The sequence below is a fragment of the Balaenoptera musculus genome, chromosome 8 (genome assembly GCF_009873245.2).
Source record: "Balaenoptera musculus isolate JJ_BM4_2016_0621 chromosome 8, mBalMus1.pri.v3, whole genome shotgun sequence".
NCBI classification, from domain to species: Eukaryota; Metazoa; Chordata; class Mammalia; order Artiodactyla; family Balaenopteridae; genus Balaenoptera; species Balaenoptera musculus.
Genome location: NC_045792.1, coordinates 106,849,819 through 106,872,626, shown reverse-complemented (window position 1 = coordinate 106,872,626; position 22,808 = coordinate 106,849,819). Strand labels below are relative to the sequence as shown.

Below are 22,808 nucleotides of genomic sequence, written 5' to 3'. Positions count from 1 at the left end.
GGACAAAGCATTGTCATGACTGCAATTTCAGGTGGTTCAGAAAAAGGAAATCTACCTGTCTCGCTATCTATCTACTGAGCGAAGGCAAAAGAGGAACATGGTAATGACTGTTGAATCAAAGTGGAGACTGTGGTCGCCAGCTGTTCTTCCAACTTTCCTGCAGGATGAAGATCTTCAAGAATAAAGAGTTGGAGGCAGTCTTCTGATCTCATCCTGTTCTCTCGACCCTGCTTCCCGTGCCCTGCTCCAGCCCCCATCACCTTCTCCTGCCCCAGGCGTCTCTGCTTTAGCTTTCCAGTGGGCTCCCTTGCACCACTTCTGCTCACGCCTGCCTCCCATCCCTCCAGCCCACTGTCTACAGCTCAGTCAGACTCAGGGCTCCAGACCCAGACCCTTATCATGCCCTTCCTTGCTTGACACCCTCCAAGCCTGCTCTTGGGACAAAGTTCAAACTCCTCATGTCACTACGAGGTCCTTTGTCACCTCTCCAGGCCTGCGCTACTCTCAACTTCAAGCTCAACACTCCATCATGTTCTCCGCACTGACATTACCTCCCACCCTTCACAGGGAACACGCTTCCCGTCTTTACCTGCCTGTGCCACCTTCAGGTCTCGACTTAGATGCTGCTTTTCTGCAAGTCATGTGCCATCACTGTGTGCTCCGTGGCGCACATTTAGTCTGTACATAATCTAGCAAAGCTCGAATGCTGTATCGTAAATACTTTCTGATGGTGTCTCTCCCCTACCTGACAGATGTCCCCACGAGGGGAAGGAATGGAACTGTATTGTCATTATCTCCTACCCTCCTGGCAGAGGCCCTGGCACATTGTAGGTATGCAATAAATAACTGATGAGTGGATAGCTGTACTGGGGCTGGATGGGTGGATGGATGGGTGGATGGATGGATGAAATAGGACAAGCAAAGGTGTCATGAGACCCTGGAGGAGGTGGGGAACAGGTTTAACTGAAGAAGGCTTATTAGAGGAGCTGAGAGGGCAGCATTTTGATGAAGCTGTGATTTGGTGAGCACTTCTTCTTTGCTGGACACTAGACCGGGTACTTTACATGTATAATCTCCCTTCATCCTCGTGGCAGCCTTTGGAGTGAGATATCTTTCCCTTTTCTAAGTCTTGTTTCATTAGTGATTATTATTTTAATAAAATTTTTATTGGGAGTCACATAGACACACTATATAAAATAGATAAACAATAATATATAAAATAGATATACTGTATAGCACAGGGAACTCTACTCAATATTTTGTAATAACCTATATGGGAAAAGAACCTGAAAAAGAATATACATATATTCATATACACACACACACGTGTATGTATATATAACGGAATCACTTGCGGTACACCAGAAACTAACACACATTGTAAATCAACTACACTTCAATTAAAAAAAAAAACTATAAAAAATTATCAAAAAAATCTTTAAAAAATTAAAAAAATTTTAATTAATGAACACTTGCATATAACACAGCATTGAAAAGGTACAAAAGGATAGACAGTGAAAAATAAGCTTTCCGAGCTGCTGAATTCCCAGACTGTCGTGGACACAGCAGGATTTCAATAAATATGCATTGAATTGAATGACATCTTACACGAGAAGAAACTGAAGCTCAGAGAGGTACGGGAATTTGCCCGATGTCTCACAGCTTGATACGAAGGCAAAGTCAGGGTTATAATCAGGTTCCTCTAACTCCAAACCTGCCCTCTCAGCCTAGGAGGAGAAATGCAGTGAGGAGGGCGGACATGGGGGGAACCACAGACAAAGGCTCAGAGGCAGGAAAGCTGGGGCACGTTTTGGGGATGGGAGGAATTTGGCCAGAGGAGAGGGCTTGTGTCAGGAAACGGGATGAAGCTGGAGTTGGCACAAGGCCTTGAATGCCAGGCTCAGGAGCAGGCACAGCGCTGGGAGCCGTAGAAGAACCAGGCGGAAGACAAGGGCAAAGGTGGTGTTTTTGGAGCGGGGGTGGCAGGAGGCTGGGGCGAGGCAGGAAAGCTGATTTTCCGGAGTGAGGTGAAAACAGCTGCAGAGAAACCAGCCAGACAGAGAAACTAGCCTCGGCTGGGATGCCTGCACCTGGTCCTACCTGCTCGTCCTCCCCGCGTGCTCATTAATCACCTCCTGGCCCAGGGAAGGAACACGCCACCCTGCCCACGCGGCCACGGCAGTGCCTGGCAGAGACCGGGCGGCACCAGGGCGGCCGCTCCCTCTGAGCGCTGACTCACAGGGTCAGGGCGCACAGCCTGGTTTCGGAGGCTCACAGGGGCCCCGCGGCCACTGTGGGAGAGGTGAGGGGTGTCTGAGTCCCTCTGTCCTTCCTCACGGAGGTGGGAGGGTGTATTGACTTAGAATTGAGTCCTAGCTCCTGGTTCCGGCTTTGCCACCAAACAGCTTTGTGACGTGACCCAGAACAAAGTTCCTTGCCTCTCTGAGCCTCGGTCTTCCCTTCTGTGAAATGGGATGATGCCTCTCTCAGGGATGCCGAGAGGAGCAAGGACACACTGCACGCGGCACCTGGGAGGCATGCAGCGAATGTCAGTCCCGGTCTCTCCTCTTCCCTGGGCCTCAATCTCCACCTCTTTGAAATGAGGGTGACGGCTGAGGATGGTGGTATAGTTGTGGGGCGCTGCCGGCTGAGCCTACGCAGAGGCCGAGTGCGGGCCGGTTCCGCCCTCGGCAGCCTTTTGCACGTGTGATTTGCTCACGGGGATGAAATCTGCAAGGAGGAAACTTCATAAGGGTGTCAGGGGCTCGAGACTTGGGGAGGGGATGAGGAACAAAGAGCCCTGGGCTCCCCAGGGGCCAGCGTCATCTGGGGCAGCAGTGTTCAGGGTGGTTGGGGGGGGACCGTCCCTAGGGAGTGTCCGGGAAATGCAGGGTGGCAGGTTGCTTGTTACGGTGATTGTGGGTTCTACTGGACATTTAGTGGGGACAGGGGCAAGGTGCTAGATTGTTCTAGACACTGCATTTCCGGAGAGTGAAAAGGGCTTTATGGGTTGCTTGTTATAAAAAGCCGGCACTGGGATTCTGACACAGGCTGCCATATGGATGAACCAGGAGGACATGGTACTGAGAGAAACAAGCCAAACATAAAAGGACAAATCCTGTAGGATTCCACTCATATGAGGTCCCTGGAGTCATCAGATCCACAGAGACAGACAGTAGGGTGGTGGGGCCTGGGGCTGGGGGAGGGGAGGGGGAGTGAGTGTTTCATGGGGACAGAGCTTCAGTCTGGGAAGATGGAAAGTTCTGGAGATGGATGGTGGAGATGGTTCGCAGCAATGTGAATCTACTTAGTGCCATTGAACTGTGAGCGTAACATGGTTGAGATGGGAAATTCTATGTTATGTGTATTTTATCACAATTAAAAAAGCGTGGGCATGAGGTTCGGAACAGCTGGTCCTGATGCTCAAGGCCGAGCCAGCAGAGGACCATGGGAGGATTTTACAGTGCGGGGTGACAGGACTGTAGGTAGTGGCCGGTGGAGTCAAGGCCCACCCTGTCTAGATGGCCGGGCGTGGGGTGGGGTGGGTGGGAGAGAGAGAGGGGCCCAGGGGTCCTGCCCACCTCTCCCTCCACCACCCACTCAAGGAGAGAGTCTTTTTCCTGATCCTTTTCCCCTGATGTGACACATAGCAGATGCAGTTGGGACCTGCGCAGATTAGAAAGCGGGGGGAGAAGTCATACCTGCGAAATACCTGGTCTTAAATGAGCTTTTAATTTTTTTAAATTAAATTAAATTATTTAAAACATTTATTTTATTGTGGTAGAGTTGATTCACAGTGTTAATTTCTGCTGTACAGCAAAGTGATTCAGTTATACATATATATATATATATATACATTCTTTTTCATATTCTTTTCCATTATGGTTTATCACAGGATATAGAATACAGTTCCCCATGCTATACAGTAGGACCTTGTTTTTCATCCATTTTATATAAAATAGTTTGCATCTGCTGGTCCCAAACTCACAATCCTTCCCTCCCCCACCCCTCCTCCCCCTTGGCAACCACAAGTCTGTTCTCTATGTCTGTGAGTCTGTTTCTGTTTTGTAGATAAAGTTCATTTGTGTCATATTATAGATTCCACATATAAGTGATATCATATGGTATTTTGTCTTTCTCAGTCTGACTTACTTCACTTAGTATGATAATCTCTAGGTCCATCCATGTTGCTGCAAATGACATTATTTCCTTCTTTCTTATGGATGAGTAATAGTCCATTGTCTATATGTACCACATCTTCTTTATCCATTCCTCTGTCGATGGACATTTAGCTCGCTTCCTTGTCTTGGCTATTGTGAATAGTTACATGCACTTTAAAAAAAATGTACTCTGATGATTTTGCAAATATGTTCCTATAAAAGGGTTTCATCTTCAAGAAATTCATGGAAAAGACTCTGACAAGTACAGGTTTCTGGTAACTGACTGTACTGCTGAACTGAATGAATAAGCATTTTCAGAACTCTAATGAAAAACTGATGAACTCATAAAAGTGCTAACAAAAGATCAAGATGAAAAAAAAATTAATTACATGGGACTGAGTGAACTGATGAGGATGAGTATAATTTTTGTGACTTTCTGTCTGAATTAAAAAAAAAAAAAAATCCCACAAGGACTCAGAGGCAAAGAATATACAAATCAATTTTCACTGCAAAGTAAAGGAGCTGTTACAGTGGAGGATTACTGGACTGAATGTCAATATTATGACATAGTATGAGTGTGTTTCATGTTTGGTAATTGCAATCATTGTTGCTTTTGTTGTGGTCATCCATGTACAATGCTTGGTGTCAGTCTATTTATGTCTTGTAAAAATAAAATACAGTGTGTGTGTGTGTGAATAAAAAAAAAAAAAAAATTTTTTTTAGGCCACACTGCGTGGCATGTGGGATCTTAGTTCCCCAACCAGGGATCAAACCCATGCCCCCTGCATTGGGAGCACGGAATCTTAACCACTGGACCTCCAGGGAAGTCCTACATGCACTTTTTAAAGAGTAAAATCTTTTTCTTTTTCTGCCATGGTTGGTAAGTCAGAGAGAGGAGCTGAATGGGCCGCCTGAACCAGGGAGGTGTCGGCAGAACTAGGGGGGTGCTAGGGTGTGTGTAGCTAGGAGTGGTGGTGGTGTGTGTGTGTGTGTGTGTGTGACCTGCAGCTGCTGTAACAAATGACCCAACAAACGGAGTGTCTTAAAGCAACAGAAATATATTCTCACACAATCTGGAGGTGAGAAGTCCTAAAATTAAAGTGCTGGCAGGGCTGGTTCCTTCTGGAGGTTCTGGGGGAGAGTCTGTCCCACGCCTCTCTCTAGCTTCTGGAGGTTGTGGAAAATCCCTGGCGTTCCTGGGCTTGTAGCTGCATCCCTCCAACCTCTGCCTCTGTCCTCACACGGCGTTCTCCCCATGTGTCTCTCTGTCCAAATTTCCTCTTCTTAGAAGGATACAAGTCATTGGATTTAGGGTCCACCCTACTGCAGTATGACCTTGTCTTAACCTAGTTATATCTGCAAAGACCCTATTTCCAAATAAGGTCCCATTTGGAGGTCGCAGGTGGACGTGAAATTTTTCGGAACGCTATTCAACCCAGTAGAGGGCGGATCATGGAAGATACCCCAGGCTAGGGTCCCCTGCCTCAGTGGCCTTCCATGCTCTCTGTGATCAGGGATCAGGATGTAACCGAGCAGGAGGACCCCACGGGGTTTTCCCGGAACAGACAGCACCCCCGTCCTCCACCTGTCTCTTGTTTGTAGAAAAACTTTAGCCTCTGAGGCCTTTTCTGAGTTCCAAAGAATAAATTTAATTTAATCAGGGAAATGAGAATGTGCAGAAACAAAGGAAAATAGTCAAGCAGGACAAAATAATAATAGTTTAGCCATTAGACAGAGTCAAGGACCTTTAGTTCCTCCTCAGGGGCTAGAGATCATATTCTGAGCCACATCCTTTGAGCCGTTTTGCAGAGACTGAAACCCCAGCAGGTGGAAGAAGTTAACTGCATGCTGACCACGAGCGTGGAGACCCTGACTGGCTGGAACCAGAAGGTTGATGATACTCTCGGTTAGCTCACCACCAGCCAATCAGAAGAGCGTCCACGAGCTGATACACACCCCACAACCCCTTCCCAGCACGTAGCCCCCTCCTCTTTTCCCTATAAAATCTCTGAGCAAAGGCTTCCCTGGTGGCGCAGTGGTGACAAATCCGCCTGCCAATGCAGGGGACACGGGTTCGAGCCCTGGTCTGGGAAGATCCCACATGCCGCGGAGCAACTAAGCCCGTGCACCACAACTACTGAACCTGTGCTCTGGAGCCCGCGAGCCATGACTGCTGAGCCCACGTGCCACAACTACTGAGCCCGTGAGCCACAACTACTGAAGCCCGCTCGCCTAGAGTCCGTGATCCACAACAAGAGAAGCCACCACAATGAGAAGCCCGCGCACTGCAACCCAGAGAAGCCCGCGCACCACAACCCAGAGTAGCCCCCGCTCGCCGCAACTAAAGCCTGCACGCAGCAATGAAGACCCAACGCAGCCAAAAATATAAATAAATAAATAAATTTATAAAAAAAAAAAAATCTCTGAGCAAAACCTGGGGAGGGGGGAGCTGGTTCTTTGGGACATGAGTCCACTTTCTCCCCAGGATTGCCAGCTTCCTCAGTCAAGCTGTCTTTCCTTCTACCCAGCACTTGCCTCTCAGTGTTGGATTCTTGAGCAACGAGCAGCCGAACCTGAGTCTGGTAACAAAGAGCGCTGCCAAGATGGATCCGGGAAGGCCGTCCAATAAGTACATACTCTGGCCCCTACCGTGGACAGTTTCCCTTCAGCAGAAATTCTTAATTCAGTGCTGCTGTGTCAGAGGGGAGATGAAATCAAGCCACAAGGCTCTCCAGGACCTGGAAGGGACTGTTTATGGAGAGGCCGTCACACCGATGGTGGAGGCTGAGCCCTCCAGGTGGGGCAGTGTGGCCACCACGTGCTCACCCGGTGGAATGGAAACGCCCCTTGTGAATGCCCAGCTCCCATGTGCTGTCGCCGAAGCTCACCTGGCCTGGGCTAAGTGCCCTGGCACTCCTTCCGCCAGGCGTAGGGCCACTCCAAGTGAACCAACAGATCCTTACTTCTTCCAGCTGTCTCCTGGGAGTCGATTCCTGTGGATTATGAACAGGATGTAAGCTGACCAAGGAAGGGTAGGAGGGGAGCCAATCAATCGTGGTTGTAATCACCACAGAGGTCACTTATTAGGCACCTACGCTGTTTCAGGTGTTTTCCACCTAGAAACCCTCCTGGGCCCCCTCTGAGGCCGGCATGAGTGTTATCATCTGTGGCAACTGTATTTTCCAAAAGAGGGTTGCAACAACATCTCCTGTCCCACACGCTCTTCTAGAACCTTCCCACTGTCCCACCAAGGAGTGGGGTCTAATTCCCCTGCCCTTGAACCTGGGTGGGCTGCGGATTCACACTGGCCGTGAGCCCCGAGCCACTCGTAGGTGATTCAGCCACACTCAGGCCGCCATATTGGGAGGAAGCCCAAACTGGAGGCCTGGAACCAGAACCAGTCCACTGAGCCCTCCTGAGTGTCTGACCCACAGGAACCCCGGCAGACAGGACATAACTGGTAGTTTAAGCCGCTAAGTGTTGGGGTCGTTTGTTATACAGGAATAGATCACGGCATCAACAGCCAGTTTCTCAGTGAGGAAGATGGGGCTCAGAGAGCTCATGTAAACTTGCCCAGGGCCACACAGCAAACACACAGGAGAGTTTGAATTCAAACCCAGTTTGATGACTTCAAGGCCTGGGCTCCACACAGCTAACATTTCCTCCACCCGCACGTCTGCACACGTGTGTCAGTGAGGTCACCTGTGCCAGGAAGAAAGCCACTCAAAGCCTTTTGCTGCGGCTGCAGAAGGAACGGTGCTGGGCTGGGGGCGGAGACCTGGGTTGGAAGGAGCACCTACAGGTCAGGGGCCCTGGGCCGCCTTGCCCTCAGCCTCGCTGTCCTTGCCCATCTGGCATCTCACACGCGCATTCCTCTGTTGATACCGTTTCCTGAAACCCCTGCTGTGTGTAGGCTCCCGCTAGGCTAGGTGCTCAGAAGTCAAATGTCAGTTGAGTTCCCTATCGTCACGGGCCCCTGCCTAGTGAGGAAGACAGGCCCCTAACGGTCCACCACCATCCAACCCCCATCACAGCAGGACATGCTCAGCGCAGAGGGTGTCATGCTGCCGGCGGGGCTGAACTGTGTCTTCTGAGCTTCTAGGTTACCCTGCCTCCCCAGGAGAGCAGAATCCTCACCTGCCCGGCTCGCTGCTGTAGCCCCCTCGCTTGACATGTAACAACAGCAGCTAACTTGTGTGGGGGGCGGGCTTCGTGAGTTCTGGGCTCTGTTCCAAGCACATGATATGTACTGATGGATGTAACCCTTTATGCCCATTTTACAGATGAGCAGGACTGAGGTGGGGAGAAGCTACATAACTTGCCCAGGTCACCCAGCCAGCAGGGAGCAAGGCGTGGTTGTCTGGCTCTGGACCCGTCGCTCAGAACCACAAACGGTGGGTTCTTGAGAAACATCTGCTAAAGAAGACCCAGGGGAACGTTTGGGCGGAGGCTGGGTGGTGGGGAGGGCAGCAGGAGATGGAATTCCAGAGGGTGATAAACATCGTCTGTGGCTGGAAGCTGGGCTGCTGCTTACGGCGGAGCCCTGGGGGAGGGCATGGAAGGGTGGTTCCAGGCTAGGAGCGGGGGGTGTCAATAGGCGGCTGTGCAGGCTTCATCCTATTGTGCTGTGCTTTCAGCCTGTGGGGTGTGATCAGCTGGATGATTTTAGGGAGCAGTGAGGTAAGGGACCTGGCACTATATAGCACCGAGTCACATGGTGAGAAAGACATTCCATTTTCAATGATCCATCAGTCCTGAACAAACAGATTCAGTCTCAGCCTAATGATGACTAATGTCTTTTTTTTTTAAACAGAAAGAGCAGCTCTTGGGTTTAGAGCCTTGAAGGGCAGCTGAATCTATCCACAGTTTTAGAATATTATTTTTCACCGCATTCATTGTCATCTTCTGCTTACTCCAAGTGACATGGTGTTTCAATCAGTATTGGGTTTATAGCAAACGTCTGAAATCCCCAAATCACAGTGGCCTCCGTGAGAGAAGTTTATTTCTCTCATACAAATGCAGTCCTGAGATAAGCCTTCCAAGGCCAGTAGGGAGGTTCCATGACCATCAGGAACCCAGCCTCCTTCTATCTTGTTGCTATACTCCCTCATGGTCTAACGTAGCTGCCCATGCTCCAGCTATCATGTTTGCATTCCAGCTAGAAGGAAGGAAGAAGGGGATGCTGAAGCGCACATCCCCCTCCTTTTAAAAATACTTCTAGGAAGTTCCAACCACCGCTTCTGCTCATGTGCAGAACTTCGGTTGAATGGCCATACCTTGCTACAAGTGGGGTTGGGAAATATAGCCTGGATCTGGGCAGCTAAAAGTCAGGGCTCTAGTGTAAAGCGAGAAGGTGTGAACAGACAGTAGGGACACCAGCCATGTCTGCCACAGATTGTTTTCCTTTTGTCATGAAGACATCCTATTCCCTTTTCATTTAAAATTCAGTGAGGAAAGAGAGTCACTTCGAAGGAAAAGGTAAGTAAATAAAAGAACAGGTGGCACATGGCTAAGGCAAAAATTTGCAAGCTGGCCCTGGAATCACTGAGATTTGGGAAACATGCTGTGAAGACAGAAACATGAAGTGAGTGTGTAAGCTGAGAATCAGGCTGGCTCTCAGGCCCGGGTGTGGAGAGGGGCCTTCGGCTGGAGAGATCCCAGGGGAGTCGGGGAGGAAGCAAGTGCTTGTTCCAGAAGAGAGGCTGAGAGGGTCTGAGCCAGGCAGCGGAGCTGGAGGCCAGAGGTGCGGGGTGAGGGCAGCCACCGGCCTGCTGAGAGGGGCCAGGAAGGCTTGCGGGCTCCCGCCGGCCTGCCTGTTTGCTTTGGAGGTAGGCGCTGAGGTCAGGGGCCCATGATGGGGTTTCAGAAGAAAGAGAAAGGTTTGGAGCCAAGGTGGTGAAGTTAAAGGGGGACAGGTCAGAGGTCAGTAGCTCAGAGGCTGCTGGGAGGAACCCACGAGGTCAGCTAGGCTAAGCCCACAGGGGGTCCTGAATAAGTGAACGAACAATGCACTGATGCGGGCGGGACTCGTGACCTTGTCTGCATCTTCTCACTGCGTCCTCACAGCACGATGAACCCGCCCTGATCTGCTCCCCACCCCCAGGCTTCCTGCACCTTGGTTGGCCGTGCTCCCTGCTGTGCCCTGATGCCAGGAGCAGGGCCTGGCACAGGAAGGCCACCGCGGGGACGTGCTGGTGAACGGTGAGTGGGTGACCGACCTCTCCTGCGTCTGTGCCCAGACTCCCTCCAGCAAGCGTTGCATGGATCGAGGCAGCTCCGGTGGCGGTGGCGAGGGCTTGATTTCCCCAAATAAAAGTGGTGGGGACGGAAGTGTGGCTTTCGTGCTCCACCCTGATTCCCCGGGCGGGAAGCCAGCAGACGGGCCCATTTCCAGGACCACAGTGCTTTCAGCAGAGTATTTTTGGAGCACACGAGCCTTATTTTAGCTTTTGGGGTTACTCCCGCCCTGGTGGTGCCTGTGGTGAGACGGGACAGCCTTCCCCAGGGGGGTCCTGGCTTCGCCCCCCCCACCCCAAGCTGGGCCACTTTCGGGGCCTGTCGGGGGACTAGAAAGTTCTGCAGGGCAGGCTGGCTCTCTTGGTCTGGCAGAGTGACTGGAGACCTCACTCCTCCCCTTCCTGCTGCGAGACCCCGTGCTAATCACCAAATTCCTCTGCACCCCCATTTCCTCACCTGTCAAAAGGGGAAGACACCTCCCTTAATACAATTCAAGGTTTCTGTGAGACTAAAACAAGAGGGAAGCCCCAAAGCACTTTAAAAAACCCCAAAGCTGCTATACAGCTTTAACCAGTGCCACCTTCTTCCTAAGGGATAATATGTGTGTGCTACCACATTTTTTTCCGTGTAACTCTCCTGAACCTGCCTGGAACCAGCCCCACTAATCTACTTGCTGCCTCCTGAACAAACCCTCCAATTTCATGCCTCTTGGCCTTTGCACCTGCTGTTTCCTGTGCCTAAACTACTCACCATCTGGCAAACTCCTATTTATCCTATGAAACCCAGCTCAGAAGGCCCCTTCCCTGAAACACAGTTAGATGTCCTAGATATTGCATGGGCCTTGGAGTCAGGAGGCTTGGGTTCCAGTCCTATCTCTGCCTTGTGACTTGACAAATCACTGCCACTCTCAGGACTTCAGTTTCTCCACTTATAATTGTTTCTGTTTGTCTCCACATCAGCACCATGCTTAATTTGTCCCAAGTCCTTTTCTTCCTCCCCAACGCCTAAGGCAGTTACTATCTCAGGATAATAACAAACCAGCACCAAGTTCACTGGGCTCTGCGTTGGCCTCGTCCCCTGGAAGCCCCAGGGGAAGGCAGAGTACCCCCAAATTGACTCACGGGAGATGCAGGCTGTGAGTTCAATACCGGTGAGCAGTAAGTGCCTGTGGGCAAAGCTGTGATCCCTCCCTCCGCGGGGCCTCGTCCCCCACGTGGGTCCTGACACTGGATGTTCAGAGTCATGAGGACCCAGAGCCCGGCTGTGGGGACCCAGTGGGTGTCGCAGGCAGCCCAGTGTCGCCCTCCTGGGAGGCTGTGAGCACCGCGCCTCTCCCACTGGATTGGAAGCTCCATGAAGGTAGCTCCTGGACGCAGCTCCGTCCTGGTGACGTCCACCCCGTACGCAGTAGGTGCTCACCAAACACTAGCTGACAAGTGGCTGAGTGGGTGACTTTGGGCAGGCTCTTCACCCTAAACTTCATCTCCTTCAGCTACAACCATTTCACAAGGGGTCATGTCTTCAAACTGGTTTATAATATTTTTTGACAGGTAGGCACTTTTAGTTTGTCATGTAGTCGAATTGACCAGTCTTTTATGGCCCTCTCCTTCCTCTTCAAGATGATAAATTCTCCCAGGGTTGCTTCATATTGAAAAAAAATCCAAATCTTGGATGCATTTGGGATTTATTTTGGTAGAAGGAGGGAGGTAAGGATGCAATAATCTTTCCCAGTTGTCCTAACCCCAATTATTGAATTTTTTTCCTCACTGATTTGAAACACCATCTTTATGTTCTAAATTCCCATTTGACCACTATGATGCCTTTCAGTGCATCAAATATCAGAAAATCCAACCAAAGTGTCTTAAAGAATTGTAAAAAGAAGTGTTAGCAAGTGATGGAGCCCAGAGGCAGAGCAAGTCAATTCAGCAACTCAGTGACACGTCTCTTGGCTCTGCTGTCTGCTACACAAATGTCATCGTGGTTATGACACAGCACCCGGAACAGAGGCTGCAGGCGCCCTTGTACCCACCTGGTGCTTTAGGAACAAGTCATAGAATGCCCCCAGCATCCCATTCCTTCGAGGTAGGTCCTATAATAATCCATTTTGTAGGTGAGTTAATTTGCCTAGCGCCACGTAGCTGCAAAATAGCAGAGTCAGGATTCGAACCCGGGCAGTCGGCTGCAGGGGATGCCATGCCTCTCATGGTACTGCTCACTTTATCCCTATTACATCTGCCTTATTAATTCTGTTCTCCTTTGCCTCTACAGGGTCCCCCACCGTGTGAGGAAGAAGAGTTGGTCTCTTAGTCTTGTTCGTCTACTTACGTTCATTCGAATTTCCACAGTCTTTGGTTTATGGTCTGGGCCGCAGACAACATCAGCGGGACCAGATGACAGAGGACTCCCCTTTCTCACAGTAGGACTCGGTGGCTGGGCCTGGGTCACGTGCTCCTCGGTGACAGGCACTGGGGCCGGTTCCCCAGGTATCATCTGATGCCTCCAAAGACCTCAGGAAATGAACGTGTGATCCCCGAGAGTCTCATACCCACTCAAGTTGGCGTAAAGGCAAGTCATTTTAAACATGTGCCGTCACTCCGGAATAATTACAGTAATGACATCGTGGTCTTTACCATGTGAAAGCAACTCCCAGCCACTCACCATCACTCATCTCCCTGGAGCCTGCAGCAACGGGGAGAGGGCTGGTCCTGCCAGGTGAGAAAGGGAGGTGGGGCTCCACTGTGCGGTCACCAGCTAGAGGGAGGCGAAGGGCCCCTCCCCACCGCCCCACCTGAGCCGCTAGCCCTTGGCTGAGAACCTACTGAATGAAGGTGTGGATGCGTGGGTGGGTGTGTGAACGGACCACACATTTCAGAGCTCCCAGAACCAAGAGGTGTGTGTTCTTGTGCACGTGGCATCAACCCTGCCCGGGGAGGGGACCCTTGGGGTGGCGGGTGGCGATTCGGGGGGTGGGAGAGCCGCCCTAGGGTCCGTGGTGGACCTCTTGCTGGGACTAGGCGGTGTGAAGGGCAAATCCTGGGTCTCGGTCACGGCCGGGCACGATGGGCAGAGAGGCAGCCTGGTCCCTGCCCTGGGGCCCCTGGACCTGGTCTTCTATCATCGCAGTTCACTCACCTGCTTGGAGAGCCGCTGGGCAGCTCTGGAAGCCACGGTGATGAGGAGGCCGCGCCTGGTGGGGCACGAGCAGGGCAGGCGGGGTCCACTGTGGGTGGTGGGGGTCAGGCGAGGCCTCATCACACGGGGTGTCTGAGCCGGTCCTCAGCCCCCCTGGGAGGTCGGATCAGGACTCGCCCAGAGGGGCCTGGGTACCCTGCAGGTGGGCTTCTCCAGCTGGAAGCCCCGCTGGAAGGAGTAACAGGGACTCAGACTCCCAGGGATGGACAAGGTTTTATTTGTGATAATGTTACTTCAACACACACAGAGGCCGGAGACGAGCGTATGCTCCTAGCCCTCGCAACTTATAAAACGCCAATAAAATTCAAATTAGACAGAGAGAAGCCCACGAAACGAATACAATTTAGATTAATAATATAATTAAATGGTTAATTTAACGTGAAGGATGATTTTAAAAATTGTGGTAAAATAATACACAACATAAAATTCACCGTCTTCACTCACAATGTTGTCAACCATCATCCCAGCCATCTCGGGAACTTTGTCATCTCCCCAGACAGAAGGTCTGTCCCATGAAACCACACGTGCTGAAACAAAATCATTGCCTGTGTCGAGACTGTCACCAAGCAGGTGTGGGGAAGGGAAGCTTAGCCCTGCCTGGTGCCTGGGTGACCAAACGGCCCACGTTCTTCGGTTTCCAGCCTCTGCTCGATGAGGACACCGCTCACGCACTGACGCGGCCTCTGTTGCCTGGTGACAATTAATGTGGTTGGTACCCACGTGGGACTCTTGCCACAGTGTCTTAACTTAGTCACTGACTTAAGAAACTGAGGGCCTCTGACGAAAACGGGTTTCAATTGCACATTTTCCTTGTAAAAGAGAAGTTTTGCCTGTTCCGGCCGGTGTAGGGTGACTGGCCATTTCCGCATGCGCACATGCTAGCCTGCGTCACGCTTGCCTGTCCGGTTCCAAAACTCGCTGCACACAGGAATCCTGTGGTTAGAAAGCAGTCAGCGAGATGACTCAGAATACGTATCATGGGAAGAAAGACACGAAACTGAAAAATATGTGGAGAGAGCTTGCGGTTTCTAGGAATACAGTCAGGAGTCTGTAGTACGACTATTTCTGGCGGCTGATGGGGGCGGGTCAGAAGGGGCAGAGGCGGGGCTGTCCTGAGAAGGCCGGAGCCCCGCTGGGGGGCGGGGTGGGGGGAACGAGAGAGGCTTGCGAGGCAGGGTCCAGAGAAGCTGGTGCTGCTGCGCACGGGAGCGCGAGCCCCAGGGAGAGGGCCGCGGTCTGCGCCGAGGGCAACTGACCCGGCTGTGGCGCGAGGCACGGAACCGGGCACGCGTGGGGGGATGCTGAGGCGGAGGCGGCGTGCGCTGGGCGGAACACCTGCCCCCACGACGCCCACGTCCGAACCCCAGAAACCTGTGATCCGCTCCCTTGCATGGCAAGCGTTGCCCCCAGCTATCTGACAGTACGGGTCTGGGGGCTTCGAGAGAGAGAGGTGGGAGGCACCAGGGACCTGGGAGAGACGAGGCCAAGGTGCTCCCACGGGTGGGGGGCTGGTGCTGGGACAGGGTAAGGAGGCCGGGGGGAGCGGCCAGGAGAACAGGTGCCCTAGAGGCCGCACAAACCAGGAGATCGCACCGTGGGACCGGCAGCCTCCACCCTGCAGTGCACTTTGGGGGTGGCCGTGGGGTCGCCAGGGAGGAAGAGGAGCGGACGGGAGGCAGGCCAGCCAGTGGGGAGAGCAGGAGGGAGTGGGGGCTGCCAGGCCCCGCCCCCAACGGAAGAGTCTGGAGGGGGCGGGGGCCCTGGACGGGGGCCCACAGCCCCCTGCGCCCAGGAGCAGGGCTGGCCTTGGCGAGGTGTTAGAGGGAGGCTGTGAGGCCGGGAAACCTGCGGGCCGGGAGAGGGAGCGACCCTCGTCGAGGAAACACTTGATCAACTTCTCCTCCGTTGCCGGCAGATCTCCCGCACAGCATGTACACCTAGACGCTTCTTTCCCTTCCTCTCAGGGGAAAAAGGATCGAGAGCACAATGTCGCTCCTAACGTTAGCGTCCAAGTAGAAACCACACGACTCATGTGCAGCTTTATCAGAAACAGTTAATGTTACGTGACTGAAGAAAAAAAAAAGGGATGGTTGTTTTTGGAAAGTTGCTGTGAGAAACCCTTGTCCAAAAACTGCGGCAGTGCCCTGCCTACGTGGGGTGTAGCTGACGGGTCCCCGGGGTCACAGTTCTGGTTCGATGTCAACCACGTCTGTCCCAGGAGCGGTTATGAGAAGACCCGGAACGGGACTTCCCTGGCGGTCCAGCGCTTAGGACTCTGCGCTTCCACTGCAGGGGGCACGGGTTCCATCCCTGATCAGGGAGCCAAGATCCCGCAAGACGCACAAAGGCCAGGCTCGATGTTCTGAGACCACACAGAGCAGAACAGCCTTTGGCAGACCTCCGGGGCTCTGGGTGACATGTGTTTGTTTTTAAGGTAAAAATAGTGCCACAGACTTGGCCAAGCACTTCATATTTATCCAATGGCCCCTTTTCAGGGAGGTGGAGCCCCAAGGGACAGAGCCCCCGGTTCACAGCCAGGTCAGGCTCGAGGGCCCACGCGGCCCCCTGCGCTCCAGGACACCCCCCCTCACGGTCCACGTCACACCTGGGACTGGTATTTGGCGGACAACTGAAACCACGTTACAGAATCAGGGAAAACGTAGCTAGCATACAGAAAAACTATCATTCAGAGAACTGTTCTCCAACATTTGCTGTGTACCTTTCTACTTTTAGGGCCCGTATAGGCATTTGTGCTTGTTCTATACACTTTTTTTGATGTGGACCATTTTTGAAGTCTTTATTGAATCTGTTACAATATTGCTTGTTTTGGTTTTTTGGCTGTGAGGCACGTGGGGTCTTAGCTCCCCGACGCACCCCCTGCATTGGAAGGTGAAGTCTTAACCACTGGACCGCCAGGGAAGTCCTTCTATACGCTTTTATTGTGCCTTTTCCTGTTGTGTCACAAAACTGGGGAAATTCTGTGCTTTCTGAGGGCAGGCTGCCTGCTTGCTCAGTCTCACCTCAATGCCTGGCAGCGCGGCTACAGTGGAAGCCTCCTGACCACTGAGGACCGAACAAACGGAGGATTCTACCTGGCCTAGAGCTCCCACCTTCCGGGGCCAGTTTCTTGTGCAAGCTCACCCACCACCAGGCTCTGCAGCTTTGCCCCAGTGGCCCAGAGCCACCACGGCTGGCCCACCTCCAGGCCCTGGGAGGCGGACCGCAGTGCCGGAAGGAGGCGCTTTCTCATCCATCACCTCTTCTGTCCTGGAACTCAGATCTGTGCCTTGGGTGGTGAGATTAGGTCACATGACTGGTCTACTGAGGCTGCTCCAACTCCCTCACCACGTGGACCAGAGCAGCTCGCCGAGGGAAGCCTTGGGATGTCAGCGCCCAGGGAGACCAGTGCCTCACCTCACGTGGCACGGAGTCGGCCCAGTGCCGGGTCCCAGGCATCGGACAATCCCGAGTGCTGTAAGCATGTGTTGTCAAAGCCTCCATGAGAACACGTGGTGCGACAGAGGGTACAGGTTCCTTCCAGGGGTGAGGACCGTGCCGGGGGTGCAGGCCGGAGGCCAGGGTGCCCAGCACCCTCACATTTCAGTAGCATATACCATAAACCGTAAGAAGACTGGCAACACCTCTGAAATCTGCCTCCGTTGAAGAAACGTGGACACATTTTCCAGATTGCCTATTTCCCAAAGCGACCCATTAGCCAAGCCACTCTCATGCACTGACGACGACGACGACGTGCGTGTTATCCACAGAATGAGCCCCGACCCGAGGTCCTGAAGAGGCAGATGCTCCCGACAGGCGGGGGGATGTTCAGTGCACAAACCGGGCCAGGCCACGCCACTCCGGGGCTGAACTGGCTCAACTCCCACACTTGTGATGAACTGGCTAACACCCGTGTTCCCGGCCAGGCTTCCGGGGCCAACAGAGTAGGGCCACTTCTGTCCTGTCTGCTGCATGACCCCAGCTCCTAGCAGTGCCTGGCACTAAGCATCTGCTGAAGGCTGGGTCCACAGCCTGGTGGGGAGTGCTGCTAGGGTCTCAGCAACCCAAGGTCAAGGCGGCATGGCATGATGTCACAAGTGGCTTTCCCAAGGTCACAGCAGGAAGGCGCACGGCATGGCCGCTGGGCTCTCTGCCACTTTATACAATACACAGCAGTGTGTATATGTCAATCCCAATCTCCTAATTCATCCCACCCCCCTAAACACTCCCCTCGTTAGTGGTCCCCGGAGCTGTTATGAAATGCAGCCACCCTACTCCCAGGTTGGGCCTGTAATAACCTTCAAGGGACACTGAAATCGACTACAGTGGGACTTCTGAGAGCATGTAAAATGAAATCATCATCAATGGGAAGAGAAAATTCTTTGTAATGTGGAGGTTTCCTCTGTAAAGGCCCTTGCTTCACTAGGGTTACCTGAGAAGCAGGAAGAAAGATTACTTCTTAAAATCACAGGCTCCAGCTCCCTTGCCAACTCTGTTATCAGAAAGATAGTGGTTTTGACACAAAATAGTAACACGCTGTGGAATCACAGGAATCATACTTCTCCGAACCAGCATCGCCCAGCCCTGTGTCCACATCTGACCACCTCACAGGCATCGCCTCACCCCCACGCCACCTGCCCTGCGAGACGGGTCTACACCGCCAGCCTCGAAGCCTTTGGCAACCGTGGGGACGGCAGAAGGGCTCAGTGGTTCCAAGCGCGGGCTCCAGAGCTGGACGGCGTTGGCCCCCAGCCCAGCCCCCCCATTACTACTGACTTGCCTCCAGTTCAACTGTGCGCTTCCTCGCTGGGACAACGGCCAGGTTTATAACCCTAACTGCTACCTTTTATAGGTCCCTCCTACGCGTCGGGTGTGGCCCGCAGTGACCTCCGGTAGGAACTCGTTTAACCGGGAGGAAAGCACCTCCCTCTGAGGGTGATTACAGTGCCCAGAGCCCGCGTGGGCCCTCAGGCGGCTCCCTGCCGGGTCTTCACACGCTGGCACGGAGGGGACGTGTCAACTGCGGCGGAGGGGACCGAAGTTCAGAGTGGGCAGATGCCTTTGGTCCTGGAGAAGAGCAGCTGGGTCATCGCGAGGCCCCTGAGGCGGGCGAGTCTGAGTCCCAGGACAAGAGGGACACAGGGTCCCCGCTCTCGCTCTGGAGGGCCCGGGCCCGCTGACCCTCCTCAATGAGGTCTGCCACCAGGTTCAGCCGGCAGGCCCTGAGTGCCCTCACCAGGTGGGACGCGGCCGCATCCTCCCTCCTGCTGTTCTTCCAGACTCTCAGCGACTCCCTCACCTGTTCTGCCAGGTTCCGGGGATACTTCTCCTCAATGGCTTCAATCTTGGCGTCAGACACTCTGAGGTGACGAGCCAGTTTCCTCCAGTCCTTCCCCACATTATCACAGATGATGTCAAACGCTGCCCGCAGGTCTGGGGAGGGAAAGAACACAATGACTGACCAGAGATTACGGGAGCTCTTGAGGAGACAGGTAACCCCACACTCCCTGATGGGCTCCGCGGTGCTGACCCAAGGGCTGGGTACCAAGAGGTCCTCCCGCAGAGGCCAATGACACGCAGCAGCAGAGGGACCCGGGGAGGTCGTAGAAAGCCCAGTCCTGCCCCAGCTAATCACACCCTGAAACACTACCCAAGAGGCATGGCCAGCTCTGAAGACTTAATGGTTGGGGTGTGTTGTAACGGAGATACCTACGCAGGACAGGGAGATGGAGTTGCTCCCCCATCTCACCCTACAGTGGGTTGAATGGTGGCCCCTAAAAGGTATGTCCACGTCAAACCCCTGGAACCGTGAATGTTAACTTATTTGGAAAAGGGCCTTTGTAGATGAGATTAAGTTGACGATCTTGAGATGAGGGGATCATCCTGGATTATCCAGGTGAGCCCTAAATCCAGTGACAAGACCACGTGCCATGGAGGCAGAGACTGGAGTCATGCGGGCACAAGCCAAGGACGCCTGGAGTCCCCAGAAACCAGAAGAGGCATGGAGGCTCCTCCCCGAGAGCTTTCAGAGGGAGCATGGCCTACTGACACCCTGATTTGACTACTGGACCGAGAACTGTAAGAGCATCAAATTCTGTTGCTTTAAGCCACCAAGATACGGTAATTTGTACGCCAGCCCTGAACACCCCGATTCTTATTTTGGAAGATGTCCTGACTGACACCAGTCCTCAGTCTCTGTCTACTATGTCCTCATCTGCTGAAAAGTCACTACTGAGATCAGCATGACAAACTACAAAAGGCTGTTTCTGGACGGGGGCAGCGAGAAGAGGAAGGACAAAATGCTTCTTGGAAGGCTCCTGCAAAGTTGCATCTTCAGCTACAAATCCCTGATATGCTGTCAGCCGGTGTGCCAGCTCCTCCAGCTCTGTGAGGTGGGCACCTGTGTTACTGACCACTTGTACAGAAGAGGAAATGGAGACACGGGAAGGTAAGTGTAAGTTATTTCTTGAGATCACACAGCCAGACAACAGCAGAGCCAGGACCACACCTTGATGGCCCACTGCGCAAAAACTGTCCCTTATCAACCAACCCGTACCTGCTGTGACGCTCCTGGTGTACTTCCACTGCACCGGGGAGGTGAACAATGTCCTTTCCTTTCGAGTAATCTCTAACTTACCCGGAGGGAGGGGGGAGGTGGAGAAAATACTGAGGCTGGGGGATGGGTGTCCATGCTCTGCAACTTAGGCTGTTAACTTCTGTGCACTATGGTTCTCCCATTTGCAAAGGGGGTGTATTACCCGTCTCCCAGGGCTGTTTAGGGAAAACCCACGCAAACCGAACCCGGAAGAGGTTAGGCGCCCGGGAGATCGAAACTACTGCTGGTCCAGCTGACCTTGCCTCCTCAGGCCCCCGCCCCGCCCCCCGGCTCCTCCGGCACGGCCCCGCCCCCACCTGGCTCCTCGGGTGCGGCCTCGACCGCCCCCCCAATCCTCAGGCCCGCGCCCCCGCCTGGCTCCTCCGGCGCGGCCCCGCCCGACCCCCAGACCTCAGGCCCCCGCCCCCACCTCGCTCCTCCGGCGCGGCCCCGCCCGACCCCCAGACCTCAGGCCCCCGCCCCCACCTCGCTCCTCCGGCGCGGCCCCGCCCGACCCCCAGACCTCAGGCTCCCGCCCCCACCTCGCTCCTCCGGCGCGGCCCCGCCCGCCGCGCCCGCCTCGAAGTCTTCCAGGCGCCGTAGTAGATCCTGGCGCCGCAGGGAGACAAGCATCTCGCGGAGCAGCACGGTGTTCTCGGGGCTCATCTCGTTCTGCTCCAGCAGCACGGAGAAGAGGTCCAGGCCACTCTGCACGCGCTCCAGCTTCCTCTTGCCCACGCGGCTCTGACACAGGAACTTGAGCTCGGTCAGCTCGCTGCTCGACAGGCCGGCCGACACCGAGTGCAGCAGCACCAGGAACGGGTCCATGGCGGCGGACGCGGCGGGGCCCGGCCCTCCTCTGGCTTCCCCCGGCCCGGCCCGCCGCCCGCTCTCTGGCCCGCGCCCCCGCAGACCCGGCCCGCGCCTCCTCTAGCGCCCCGCGCCCCTCGGCCTAGCAGCTGAGGTTCTCACTTCGAGCGTCTGGTACCCCTTCACCGGAAGTCTCCCTTGGGACTGCTTTCTCTCGCGAGAACTCCCGGGACTCGCGCATGCGCCCCGAGTCCAACCGTAGCCATTTCCGCCCGGGGGTGGGGGGTTTGGCTTGCGGCCGCCGCCAGGAGGCGCCCCAGACATGCTGACGGCGGGGGGGACTGGGACCACCTCTGCGCCTGCGCCCTGACGACCTTCTCCCTCTGGGTGGGCGCCTGCGGCCGTGGGTGTCCCGACGCTCCGGGCGCGGGCTGCGTTTTCTGTGGAAAGTTGCACTGCGGATGCCGATAATAAATGCATTTATTTATTAACATTTGTGAAAATGCATGTCCTTTAGTGCCCCCTGGAGATCTGTGTGCAGAAAAGACTATTTAGAGGTTTATGTAGTTTTAAAAGTTTAATAACTACTTGATATTGTAAAGTTATCCTCATTATTTTTCTGAATGCTTATTAGCGTTTACTGACGCCTACTGCGTACCACGCAGTAGGTTCTGGAGACAAATCGGGAACAAAGTGCCGAAGGCCCCGCCTGCCCGGAGCTTACAGCATCAGGACACAAGGTTACCTAACAGATAAGAAAGTGCAGGAAAGCCAGAGGTTAATGCGAGTCGCGTCCAAGAGGATAGGGGGATGGGGAGTGTGGAGGTGGGGTGGCGCACGTTGAGAGGGCGGGGTCCCAAGGTGCAGGTGAACGTGCCGGGTGTGAGGGGCCAGGTGTGTAGGCTTGGGGGGAAGAGGGCGGGGCCACAGCAAGAGCAGAAGCAAAGAGGAGGGCGGAGGTTGCAGGAGCAGAGCCGGGGAGGAAGGGGGTGGTCAGCGAGGGGAGGGAGCGACTCAGGAGGAGCCAGCTAAGACCGCGGCTTTACTGCCCCTGAGCCCCAGCAGAGGGTGAGTGGAAGAGTGAAGTCATCTGAGTTACCTAGAGGAAAAAAAAAATGTATATATATATATATATATATATATATATATATATATATATATATATATATATATATAATTGAGATATAATTCACATTCTCTACAACTCACCCTTTTAAAGTGTACAACTCAGTGGTTTTTAGTGTATTCATAAGGTTGTGCAATCCCCACCATTAGCTAATTTTAGTTTCGTCTCGTCCATGTAGAAACCTTGTACCCATTATTAATCACTTCCTTTCCCTCGCTCTTTCTCCAGCCCCTGGCAACCACTAATTTACTTCTGTCTCTCTGGATTTGACTGTTCTGGACATTCATGTAAGTGGAACCATACACTTTTGTGTGGCCTTTTGTGCCTGGCTTCTTTAACTGAGCGTAACATCTTCAAGGTTCATCCTTGTAGCCTGTGACAGCGCTTCATTCCTTTTCATGGGCCAGTAGTGTTCCGTCGTACGGATAGACCACATTTGTGTATTCAGTCATCAGCGGATGGATCTTTCAGTTTTTTCTGCTTTTTGGCCATTATGAATATAATAAATCCCCTACGTAGGAACCTTCAAGTTGCGAACTTTCAAAGATGCGAACGTGCAACTTACTAACGAAGACCTGATAGAATTGGAGGCCCAGAAAGGACAAAGAGAGACAAGAGGAAGAAGAATTAACTGAAGAACCAAAGAGATTCATGATGCAGGAAATGGCAAGGGGATTTTCTTTATCTGAGA

The 22,808-nt window shown here is 53.4% G+C and overlaps 1 protein-coding gene across 8 annotated transcripts; it reads right to left on the bottom strand.

Moving 5' to 3' along the window:
• Window positions 1-5,305: 5,305 nt before the first annotated feature.
• Window positions 5,306-21,704, bottom strand: FADD (Fas associated via death domain). 8 transcript variants are annotated; one of them, XM_036861527.1, is made up of 5 exons: window positions 20,724-21,678; window positions 20,143-20,214; window positions 18,886-19,019; window positions 7,049-7,153; window positions 5,306-5,443 (listed from the first exon to the last, which is right to left on the bottom strand). In XM_036861527.1, exons 1-5 carry the CDS (start codon window positions 21,007-21,009, stop codon window positions 5,321-5,323), a joined length of 720 nt encoding a protein of 239 aa, XP_036717422.1. In that variant the 5' UTR covers window positions 21,010-21,678; the 3' UTR covers window positions 5,306-5,320. The 8 variants fall into 8 exon arrangements, with proteins under 8 accessions (XP_036717422.1, XP_036717427.1, XP_036717420.1 ...); XM_036861525.1 differs by lacking the exons at window positions 5,306-5,443; window positions 7,049-7,153 and adding an exon at window positions 13,777-14,279 and having other exon boundaries at window positions 20,724-21,655; XM_036861531.1 differs by lacking the exons at window positions 5,306-5,443; window positions 7,049-7,153 and adding an exon at window positions 13,778-14,116 and having other exon boundaries at window positions 20,724-21,654.
• Window positions 21,705-22,808: the final 1,104 nt, after the last annotated feature.